This window comes from Oncorhynchus tshawytscha, linkage group LG25 (assembly GCF_018296145.1).
Source record: "Oncorhynchus tshawytscha isolate Ot180627B linkage group LG25, Otsh_v2.0, whole genome shotgun sequence".
NCBI lineage: Eukaryota > Metazoa > Chordata > Actinopteri > Salmoniformes > Salmonidae > Oncorhynchus > Oncorhynchus tshawytscha.
In genome coordinates, this window is record NC_056453.1 from 40,693,721 (window position 1) to 40,706,172 (window position 12,452).

The 12,452-nt window shown below is 41.6% G+C and overlaps 1 protein-coding gene across 1 annotated transcript in view; it reads right to left on the reverse strand.

Annotated features, from left to right (window-relative positions):
• Nucleotides 1-729: 729 nt before the first annotated feature.
• Nucleotides 730-12,452, reverse strand: part of LOC121840759 (vegetative cell wall protein gp1-like) — a gene marked incomplete at its 3' end in the record, with an annotated part of 61,497 nt that continues 49,774 nt past the window's right edge. The window contains exon 3 of the mRNA XM_042305842.1: nucleotides 730-1,362. Coding sequence (XP_042161776.1) covers nucleotides 730-1,362 — 633 coding nt within the window. The remainder of the gene's footprint in view (nucleotides 1,363-12,452) is intronic.

Sequence of the window (12,452 nt, forward strand, 5' to 3'; positions counted from 1 at the left end):
TATCGCTACTACTACTACTACTATTATCACTATTACTACTACTACTGTTACTACTACTGGTACTACTAGTACTACTATACTACTACTGCCACTACTACTACTATTATCACTACTACTGTTACTACTACTAGTAGTACAACTATTATCACTACTACTACTACTACTGCTCTTATCACTATTACTACTACTACTACTGTTACTACTACTGTTACTACTATTACTACTACTATTGCTACTACTGCTGCTACTTCTAATACTACTACTACTACTACTACTACTACTACTAATGTCACTACTACTACTACTACTGCTGCTACTACTACTACTATCACTACTACTGCTACTGATACTACTACTACTACTACTGTCACTACTACTGCTGCTACTACTACTACTATCACTACTACTGCTACTGATACTACTACTACTACTGTCACTACTACTACTGCTACTTCTACTACTGTCACTACTACCACTGACGCTACTCCTACTACTACTGCTACTACTTCTGCTACTACTACTACTACTACTACTATTGTCACTACCACTACTGATGCTACTACTACTGATGCTACTACTACTACTACTTATGCTGCTACTACTACTACTGCTGTCACTAATACTACTACTACTGTCACTACTACTACTACTGATGCTACTCCTACTACTACTACTACTACTACTTATGCTGCTACTACTACTACTGCTGTCACTACTACTACTACTGCTGTCACTAATACTACTACTACTGTCACTACTACTACTACTGATGCTACTACTACTACTACTACTACTGATGCTACTACTACTACTACTACTACTGATGCTACTACTACTACTACTGCTGTCACTACTACTACTACTGCTGTCACTAATACTACTACTACTGTCACTACTACTACTACTGATGCTAATACTACTACTACTGTCACTACTACTACTACTACTACTGCTGTCACTAATACTACTACTACTGTCACTACTACTACTACTGATGCTACTCCTACTACTACTACTACTTATGCTGCTACTACTACTACTGCTGTCACTAATACTACTACTACTGTCACTACTACTACTACTGATGCTAATACTACTACTACTGTCACTACTACTACTACTACTACTGCTGTCACTAATACTACTACTACTGTCACTACTACTACTACTGATGCTACTCCTACTACTACTACTACTTATGCTGCTACTACTACTACTGCTGTCACTAATACTACTACTACTGTCACTACTACTACTACTGATGCTAATACTACTACTACTGTCACTACTACTACTACTACTACTGCTGTCACTAATACTACTACTACTGTCACTACTACTACTACTGATGCTACTCCTACTACTACTACTACTTATGCTGCTACTACTACTACTGCTGTCACTAATACTACTACTACTGGCACTACTACTACTACTGATGCTACTCCTCTTTACTATATTATTAAGATTGACTGCACTTCTATTGAATGTATTAAAGCTACACAATATAATGCTTAGTTAAGGGCACTTAGCACGGAGCATACAGCCCCTGGAGGAAGGATCCTCTCAAAAGCCAATTTATATCAGCACACACAGGAGAATTTTTACGTTTCCTAGCACTTTGCCTTCATTGACATGTATGAGGCCGCTCTGCACAGTCTCAGTCTCTGTTTTCAGTCTCTCTCTCTCTATATATATATACAGTATATATCAGTCATTTATTTGAAACAAATGAGCAAGCATCTGGACACGCAGGCCACTTAATTAACATGTGGGTATTTTTCCATCACAAGATCAATCATGAAAAGATGTCCTGTCACCTCAGATCTCAAAGGCCAGATGACAACACAGTGGGGGGGCTTTACGAGCTCCATAGTTTGCAGAGAAATATAAACACTGAATGGCCTTTGCTGTTGTTCCAAGGATTATTTCTTAAGCAAGAATAGCGGTCTTGTTGTTTTGAAGCCTTAACGTCTCTGATGTATCATATGGCATGGATCCATCAAATATAATCCATTTATTTCACAGTTGAGTAGATGGCTACGAAAGCCAAACCTGGTTTACAGTGAGTAACTGTATCTTCATGAATATAGTGTAGGACAGGCTTGTATTCGCTTAAACAAACATAATAACAGGAAAAGACATGGAACTCCTGTTGACTCAAGAGGGTTTGGTGCATTATTTTTTTTGGTATCTAATCCATTTGTCTGTGCATCTGAACCAAAACAGATTCACAGTATTTCTAGACAATATCTGGAAAGTCAAACATATTGCGTATGTTATAATGGTCTTTGAAAGTGATCCCTTAATGCACTGAAACTATAACTCATGTGAGCCGGAGTGATTCTCCCCATAAGTTGTGCATCTCAGATGTCGTGTATTTCAAGTATATTTCAGGTTGTGCCAAGATGTTGCGTTAGTCATTACTTCTCTCTTGACTTTTGAAGCTCCAGCATTTATCTTGTAGATTTATGATAGGACAGGCATCCAGATGTTTTAGGAGGATCTTTCTATGTGGGGATGATTTCAGGATCCTGCTGACAGAAGCACAGTTACAGGACGATTACTGTTGTTCTAGTTTTTTTTTTCCCCCACTGTCCCCGGTTTTATTCTAAACTTTCAGAAGTTAGATATCATCTAATTAACCAGTGTGGTCAATATACCACGGCTAAGGTGTCACACCCTGACCATAGTTTGCTTTGTATGTTTCTATGTTTTGTTTGGTCAGGGTGTGATCTGAGTGGGCATTCTATGTTGTGTGTCTAGTTTGTCTGTTTCTGTGTTTGGCCTGATATGGTTCTCAATCAGAGGCAGGTGTTAGTCATTGTCTCTGATTGGGAACCATATTTAGGTAGCCTGTTTGGTGTTGGGTTTTGTGGGTGATTGTTTCCTGTCTCTGTGTTTGCAACAGATAGGGCTGTTTTGGGTTTTCCCACATTTCTTGGTTTTGTTAGTCTATTCATGTATAGTTTCTTTATTAAAGAACCATGAATAATAACCACACTGCGTTTTGGTCCGCCTCGCCTGCGACTCAAGAAAATCGTTACATAAGGACTGTTCTTAGGCACGACGCAACACGGAGTGCCTGGATACAGCCCTTAGCCGTGGCATATTGGCCGTATATCACAAACCCCTGAGGTACCTTATTTCTATTATAAACTAGTTATTATAAACTAGTTACCAACGTAATTAGAGCAGTAAAAGAAAATACTTTGTCATGCCCATGGTAGACGGTCTGATATATCACAGCTTTCAGCCAATCAGCATTCAGAGCTCGAACCACCCAGTTTATAATGCAAATTAAATTCTAAACTCCCGAGTGGCGCAGTAGTTCAAGGACAAGAAGCAGTGCGGCTTGGTCGGGTTGTGTTTCGGGAGGACGCGCGGCTCTCAACCTTCGCCTCTCCCGAGTCCGTACGGGAGTTGCAGCGACTAGACAAAACTGTAGCTACCATTTGGATACCACAAAATTGTGGAGAAAGAGGGGTAAAACAATTATTCTTAAGTTTTCTCAGGATTATATAAAGGACAGATTTTTCGGTAACACTTTACAATGAGGTTACTTTGGTAAAGGGTTTATAAGCTTAGCCTTATTGTGGGTGAACATATACCAAAACGATTCCTCATAGTTTGTAGCCTAGTCACCTTCCCATCTGTCATACCAAAGGTTTCTCTGTTGTCCTAACTCAACCAGACAACTCCCTGTCAGACAATCTCCCTGTCAGGACTTGAAAAGGTTGATATTTTTAGATGTGACATGTTGCTGAGAGATGATTCAGTTGACTGAGTCACAGAGGTCAGCTTTGAACAGCAGACCATCCCAGAGCCATACATTTAAATGCATGGCTCTGGACCATCCCAAAGGCATTTCAGAACATTCATTTCAGCAAACTCATTTCAGATTCAGAACATTCATTTCAGCAAACTCATTTCAGATTCAGAACATTCATTTCAGCAAACTCATTTCAGATTTGGAACATTCATTTCAGCAAACTCATTTCAGATTCGGAACATTAATTTCAGTTTCCTTATTTCAGTTTCAGAATACTCATTTCAGCATACTTAATTCTAACAGTGCAGAAATATATAACAATACACAACAATACACAATACACACAAATATTGAAATATTAGGATGAGAAATAGAAACACAAAATGTATAGGTTTGGTCCCATGTTTCATGAGCTGAAATATAAGGTCCCAGAAATGTTCCATACGCACACAAATTTGTTTACATCCCTGTTAGTGAACATTTCTACTTTGCCAAGATAATCCATCCACCTGATAGGTGTGGAATATGAAGAAGCTGATTAAACAGCATGATCATTATTACACAGGTGCACCTTGTGCTGGGTGCAATACAAGGCCACTCTAAAATGTGCAGTTTTGTGGCACAACACAATGCTACAGATGTCTCAAGTTTTGAGGGAGTGTGCAATTGGCATTCTGACTGCAGGAAAGTCCACCAGAGCTGTTGCCAGATAATGTAATGTTAATTTCTCTCCATAAGCCGCTTTGGCAGCGATTACAGCCTCGGGTCTTCTTAGGCTTATGACGCTACAAGCTTGGCACACCTGTATTTGGGGTGTTTCTCCCATTCTTCTCTGCAGATCCTCTAAAGCACTGTCAGGTTGGATGGGGAGCGTCGCTGCAAAGCTATTTTCAAGTCTCTCCAGAGATGTTCAATTGGGTTCAAGTCCGGGCTCTGGCTGGGCCACTCAAGGACATTCAGAGACTTATCACAAAGCCATTCCTGCATTATCTTGGCTGTGTGCTTAGGGTCGTTGTCCTGTTAGAAGGTGAACCTTCACTCCTGTCTGAGGTCCTGATTGCTCTGGAACAGGTTTTCATCAAGGATCTCTCTGTATTTTGCTCTGTTCATCTTTCCCTCGATCCTCACTAGTCTCCCAGTCACTGCAGCTGAAAAACTTCCCCACAGCATGATGCTGCCACCACCATGCTTCACCATAGGGATGGTGCCAGGTTTTCTCCAGATGTGACACTCGGCATTCAGGCCAAAGAGTTGATGGAGGGCACTGTGTTCTTGGGGACCTTCAATGCTGCAGACATTTTTTTGGTACCCTTCCCCAGGTCTGTGCCTCGACAAAATCCTGTCTCGGAGCTATTTGGACAAATCTTTAACCTTGTGGCTTGGTTGTGTCTCTGACATGCACTGTCAACTGTGGGACCTTATACAGAAAGGATTGTGACTTTCCAAATCATGTCCAATCAATTGAATTTACCACAGGTGGACTCTAATCAAGTTGTATAAACATCTCAAGGATGATCAATGGGAACAGGATGCACCTGAACTTCATTTCGAGTCTCATAGCAAAGGGTCTGAATACTTATGTAAATAAGGTATTTTTTTTTGTTTTTATTTTTAATAAATGAGTAAACATTTCTAAAAACCTGTTTTCATTTTGTCATTATGGGGTATTATGTGTAGATTGATGTCAAAAGAATTGAACGTAACAAAATGTGGAAAAAGTCAAGGGACCTAAATACTTTATGAATGCCCTGTATATGTTAAAGCACGTGTAGCGTAGACTACGAGTTTCTATGAATTTCTGTTTTATTTTTCAAATATCAATTTATGATGTGCAGTGACTTGAAACAGCTCGACTGACCAACTGTCACATTTAATTAGCGACTAGGAACCAGCCCTGTGGCACTGTATCTCTGTTCTCAAGGTTGTCTCAATACCGTCACATTCACATCCACTACTTCTATTCTCCCTTCTAACATAGGCCACTGCTTTAATTTAAAAATATTTGAAAGTAGTATTTTACTACTTTACTTTAAACAATTATTTTAAAGTTGTTGAGACCCTGAGCAACTGAACACTATTGTTCTGGTGTTTTCACTCAGTAACCTCTGGACACAGAGACACACACACACACAGAGACAGAGACAGAGACAGAGACAGAGACAGAGAGACAGAGACAGAGAGACAGAGACAGACAGAGAGACAGAGAGACAGAGACACAGAGACAGAGAGACAGACACACACACAGAGACAGAGAGACGGAGACAGAGAGACAGACACACACACAGAGACAGAGAGACAGAGACAGAGAGACAGAGACAGAGAGACAGAGATAGAGAGACAGAGATAGAGAGACAGACACACACACAGAGACAGAGAGACAAAGAGACAGAGATACAGACACACACACAGAGACAGAGAGACAGAGACAGAGAGACAGACACACACACAGAGACAGAGAGACAGAGACAGAGAGACAGAGAGACAGAGACAGAGCGACAGACACACACACAGAGACAGAGAGACAGAGACAGAGAGACAGACACACACACAGAGACAGAGACAGAGAGACAGACACACACAGAGAGACAGAGAGAGAGACAGAGAGAGAGAGAGAGAGACACACACACAGAGACAGAGAGACAGAGACAGAGAGACAGACACACACACAGAGAGAGACAGAGACAGACACACACACACACAGAGACAGAGAGATAGAGACAGAGCACCAGAGATAGAGACAGAGACAGAGATAGAGACAGAGAGATAGAGACAGAGCACAAGAGATAGAGATAGAGACAGAGAGACAGAGATAGAGACAGAGCACCAGAGACAGAGAGACAGAGATAGAGACAGAGATAGAGACAGAGATAGAGACAGAGAGACAGAGACAGAGCACCAGAGACAGAGATAGAGACAGAGCACCAGAGATAGAGACAGAGCACCAGAGACAGAGACAGAGCACCAGAGACAGAGACAGAGACAGAGCACCAGAGACAGAGATAGAGACAGAGCACCAGAGACAGAGAGACAGAGACAGAGACAGAGACAGAGAGACAGAGACAGAGAGACAGAGACAGAGCACCAGAGCACTATTGGCCCTGGTCAAAAGTAATGTGTTAAACAGGGAATATGGTTGCCATTTGGGATGTAACTCCAGTTTGTAGTGAGGGAGCCCCTGAGGTTAGTGTTTAACATTAGTTTCAGTGTCAAGCAGTTATATGGGCTTCTCTACTCATTTACTGTGATTCATTCCTTGAAGAGAAGAGTATTAATGTCAAATACAGGTTGTGATTCCCAAGGATATCACCGTTTTCACTACCGAGGAGGGAAGAAGAAACCGAAATGTCAAATAGAATTGGTGTAATGGCAGTATAGAGTGCTTATTGTCTTGTAACACTTGAATAAACATATATATATAAATATATATATATATATATATATTATATATATATTGGGTTGACAATATAATTAAAGATAACTTTTATAATTTATCATTTTCATAATGTGGTGTGTCTCCACTTTACAGTAATTATATATAGTAGGTGGGTGGCTATCTGAAATGAGTATCCTGACATGAGTGTGCTGAAATTAGTGTGCTGAAATGAGTATGTTGAAATTAGTGTGTTGAAATGAGTATGCTGAAATTAGTGTGCTGAAATGAGTATGCTGAAATGAGTATGCTGAAATTAGTGTGCTGAAATTAGTATGCTGAGATGAGTGTGCTGAAATTAGTGTGTTGAAATGATTGTGCTGAAATTAGTGTGCTGAAATGAGTATGCTGAAATGAGTGTGCTGAAATGAGTATGTTGAAATGAGTGTGCTGAAATTAATCTGCTGAAATGAGTATGCTGAAATTAGTGTGCTGAAATGAGTATGCTGAAATGAGTATGCTGAATTAGTGTGCTGAAATTAGTATGCTGAGATGAGTGTGCTGAAATTAGTGTGTTGAAATGAGTGTGCTGAAATGAGTGTGCTGAAATGAGTATGCTGAAATTAGTGTGTTGAAATGAGTATGCTGAAATGAGTATGCTGAAATGAGTATGCTGAAATGAGTATGCTGAAAGCGGAGTGGTGCCTGGAAAATAACTTATTCCTCAACGTCAACAAAACAAAGGAGCTGATCGTGGACTTAAGGAGACTGCAGAGACTGCAGAGGGAGGGAACACGCCCCCATCCACATCGACAGGGCCGCAGCGGAGAAGGTGAAAAGCTTCAAGTTGCTCGGTGTACACATCACTGACAATCTGAAATGGTCCACCCACACTGGCAGTGTGATGAAGAAGGCGCAACAGCGCCTCTTCAACCTCAGGAAGCTGAATAAATTTGTCTTGGCATCGAAAAACAAACTTTTTACAGATGCACCATCGCAAGCATCCTGTCTGGCGTATCATCGGCTGGTACGGCAACTGCACCGTCCGCAACCGCAGAGCTCTCCAGAGGGTGGTTCGGTCCGCCCAACGCATCACCGGGGGTACATTGCCTGCCCTCCAGGACACCTACAGCACCCAGTGTCACAGGAAGGCCAAGAAGATCATCAAGGACCTCAGCCACCCGAGCCACGGTCTGTTCACCCTGCCACCATCCAGAAGGCGAGATCACTACATGTGCATCAAAGCTGGGATCGAGAGACTGAAAAACAGCTTCTATCTCAAGACCATCAGACTGTTAAATAGTCAACACTAGCTGGCCTCCTCCTAGTACCCTGCCCTAAACTCAATCACTGACACTAGATGGCTACCACCCGGTCACTCTACCCTGCACCTTAGAGGCTGCTGCCCTATGTACATAGTCATGGAAGACTGGTCACTGTTCTACCTGCTGGTACTCTACCCTGCACCTTAGAGGCTGCTGCCCTATGTACATAGTCATGGAAGACTGGTCACTTTAAGTCTTGTTTACATCCTGTTTTACCTCACAGGAGGTTGGTGGCACCTTACCTGGGGAGGACAGACTCATAGTATTGGCTTGAGGGGAAACAGTGGAATGGTTTCCATGTGTTTGATGCCATACCATTTGTTCCATTCAAGTCATTATTATGAGCCGTTCTCCCCTCAGCAGCCTCCACTTACATGTACAGTATATACTGTATTCTAGTCAGGGAAAATCCTATTGAAATATTGCTGTGCATATACTATTGTTCAGATGTAGAACATATTTTATCCACATACTGTCCATATTGTCAATACATCCCATCACACACACACATACACTGCATTCAGACCCCATCCCTTTTTCCACATTTTGCCTTAGTCTAAAATGGATTCCCCCCAAAAATGTACCTTCATCAATCTAAACACAATACCTCATAATGACAAAGCAAAAACAGGGTTTTAGAAATTTGTGCAAATGTATAACAATATATAAAAACCAGAAATAACTTATTTACATATGCATTCAGACCCTTTGCATGAGACTCGAAATTGAACACAGGTGCATCCCGTTTCCATTGATCATCCTTGAGATATTTCTACACCTTGATTTGAGTCCATCTGTGGTAAATTCAATTGATTGGACAAGATTTGGAAAGGCACACACCTGTCTATATAAGGTCCCACAGTTGACAGTGCATGTCAGAGCAAAAACCAAGCCACAAGGTCAAAGACCTTGTCCGAAGAGCTACGAGACAGGATTGTGTTGAGGCACAGACCAGGGGAAGGGTACCAAAAAATATCTGCAGCATTGAAAGTCCCCAAGAACACAGTGGCATCCATTATTTCTAAATGGAAGAAGTTTGGAACCACCAAGACTCTTCCTAGAGCTGGCCACCCATCCAAACTGAGCAATTGGGGCAGAAGGGTCTTAGTCAGGGAGTTGACTAAGAACCCAATTATCACTGTGACAGAGCTCCAGAGTTCCTCTAGGGAGATGGGAGAACCTTAGAAGGACAACCAACTCTGTAGCACTCCACCAATCAGGTCTTTATGGTAGAGTGGCCAGACGGAAGCCACTCCTCAGTAAAAGGCACATGAGAGCTTGCTTGAAGTTTGTCAACAGGCACCTAAAGGACTCTCCGATGAAACCAAGATAGCACTCTTTGGTCTGAATGCCAAGCGTCACGTCTGGAGGACACCTGGCACCATCCCTGCGGTGAAGCATGGTTTGTGTTTGAGTTTATTTTATTTTTACAGGGACAGTGCACATTAATCAACGTTTCAGTAAAAGTGCAGGTTTTAGCCAGCCGGCTAATTTTCAACCGCAGTCCCTGGGCAGGTTATTTAAAACAATTACAATATAGACAATCATTGAGCAGTGAGCACACGCAGAGCAACATAGGACAAGCAAGACGTAGCATACAGACAGAGCAACATAGGGCTAGCAAGACGTAGCATACAGACAGAGCAACATAGGGCTAGCAAGACGTAGCATACAGACAGAGCAACATAGGGCTAGCAAGACGTAGCATACAGACAGAGCAACATAGGGCTAGCAAGACGTAGCATACAGACAGAGCAACATAGAACAAAAAGCAACAAGACAAAATCCATAAAAGCAACAAAGTGTTTCCACACCTCACAAGCTACAGACAACAGACAACATGGAAAGCGGAAATACACAGCTAGGGATTATGATCACAAATCTGATTGACCTTTAGCCATGTCTTCATACATTTTGTGAAAGTGTGATAGGTGGTGCAGTTATGTGTGTCTGATGGCAGTGTATTCCAGACATGGGAAGCTCTCACAGAGAAAGCGGATTTACTAAAAGTGCTTTTTCTTAAGGAAACTATACAGTCACCTCTCATGGCAGACCTTGTGGATCTGCTGCCATATGTTTGGGTTTTCTGTTTATCAAAAATACTGAGTGGAGGGGGTGCCAGGCCATTCAGGATCTTGAATACAAGACATGCGTCGGTGTATTGCACAAGATTTTCGCAACTCAGGAGCTCATGCTTTCTGAGGATGTAACAGTGATGATGGCTATTGGGCTTCCTATCAAGCACTTTGAGAGCCTGTTTGTAGACAGACTGAATAGGTTTTAATATTACAAGCTTTTACAGCAAGCTTTGGCCCAACTAGTCAAGCAGTACGTTAGGTGGGGAAGTATCATAGATTTGGAGTACAGTTTTGCTACCTCTGTAGTCAAAAATTTCGTATAAATCGGAAATTAGCTAGGTTCAATTTGATTATTTGAATGAGCTTTTTCACATGCTTTTTAAAAGAGAGGTTGGAATCAAGTATGATGCCAAGGTACTTAAAATCACATACCACCTGGAGCTTCTCCCCTGACACATAGACATCTTGCTCAGTAGCCAGATCTTTTGCCCTCTTTGTGAAGAACATGCAAACAGTTTTTTTCACATTGAGATGCAAACACGAGTCACTGAGCCACTTTGTAACGTGGACCATTACAGTAGTGAGTTCTTGTGCAGCTTGTTGTTTGCTCTTTGCATGCACATATATCACTGTATCATCTGCATACACTTGAACTTCAGACCCAGTACAGACAGAAGGCAGATCATTAATGTACAGGCTGAACAGGAGGGGCCCCAGTATTGACCCTTGGGGCATGCCCTGACGACGCTATGCCAATTGTGTGTCGCCCCACGGACCTCCCGGTCGCGGCCGGTTACGACAGAGCCTGGGCGCGAACCCAGAGTCTCTGGTGGCACAGCTGGCGCTGCAGTACAGCACCCTTAACCACCACATCGCTTGACATGTTTCTACGAACTTTAATGGAACTTTTTTTACTTTTCGTCTGAACTTTGTGCATTTGGATTAGTGAACTAAACGTGCAAACAAAAAGGAGGTATTTGGACATAAATGATGGACTTTATCGATCAAAAATAACATTTATTGTGGAACTGGGAATCCTGGGAGTACATTCCGATGAAGATCATCAAAGGTAAGTTAATATTAATAACGCTATTTCTGACTTTTGTTGACTCCACAACATGGCGGGTATCTGTATGGCTTGTTTAGGTGGCTGAGCGCTGTACTCAGATTATCACATGGTGTGCTTTTACCGTAAAGCTTTTTTGAAATCTGACATAGCAGTTGCATTAAGGAGAAGTGTATCTCTAATCCTATGCATAACCTTGTATCTTTCACCAACGTTTATGATGAGTATTTCTGTAAATTGATGTGGCTCTCTACAAATTCACTGGATGTTTTGGAGGCAAAACATTACTGAACATAACGTGTAAACTGAGATTTTTGGATATAAATATTAACTTTATCGAACAAAACATACATGTATTGTGTAACATGAAGTCTTATGAGTGCCATCTGATGAAGATCATCAAAGGTTAGTGATTAATTTTATCTCTATTTCTGCTTTTTGTGACTCCTCTCTTTGGCTGGAAAATGGCTGTGTTTTTTGTGGCTAGGCGCTGACCTAACATAATCGCATGGTATGCTTTTGCCGTAAAGCCTTTTTGAATTCTGTGGTTGGATTAACAAGAAGTTCATCTTTAAAATGGTGTATAATACTTGTATGTTTGAGGAATTTTAATTTTGAGATTTCTGTTGTTTGAATTCGGCGCCCTACAATTTCACTGACTGTTGTCAAATCGATCTCGTTAATGGGATTTGAGCCAAAAGAAGTTAACAGTATCAAAAACCTTCCTCAGGTCCAGAAACATATCCCCAACAACGCCCCCTTTGTCCATCTTGGACTTCACATTTTCCAGAAGAAAGCAGTTGGCCGTTTCTGTGGAATGTTTCGCTCTGAAGCCAAACTG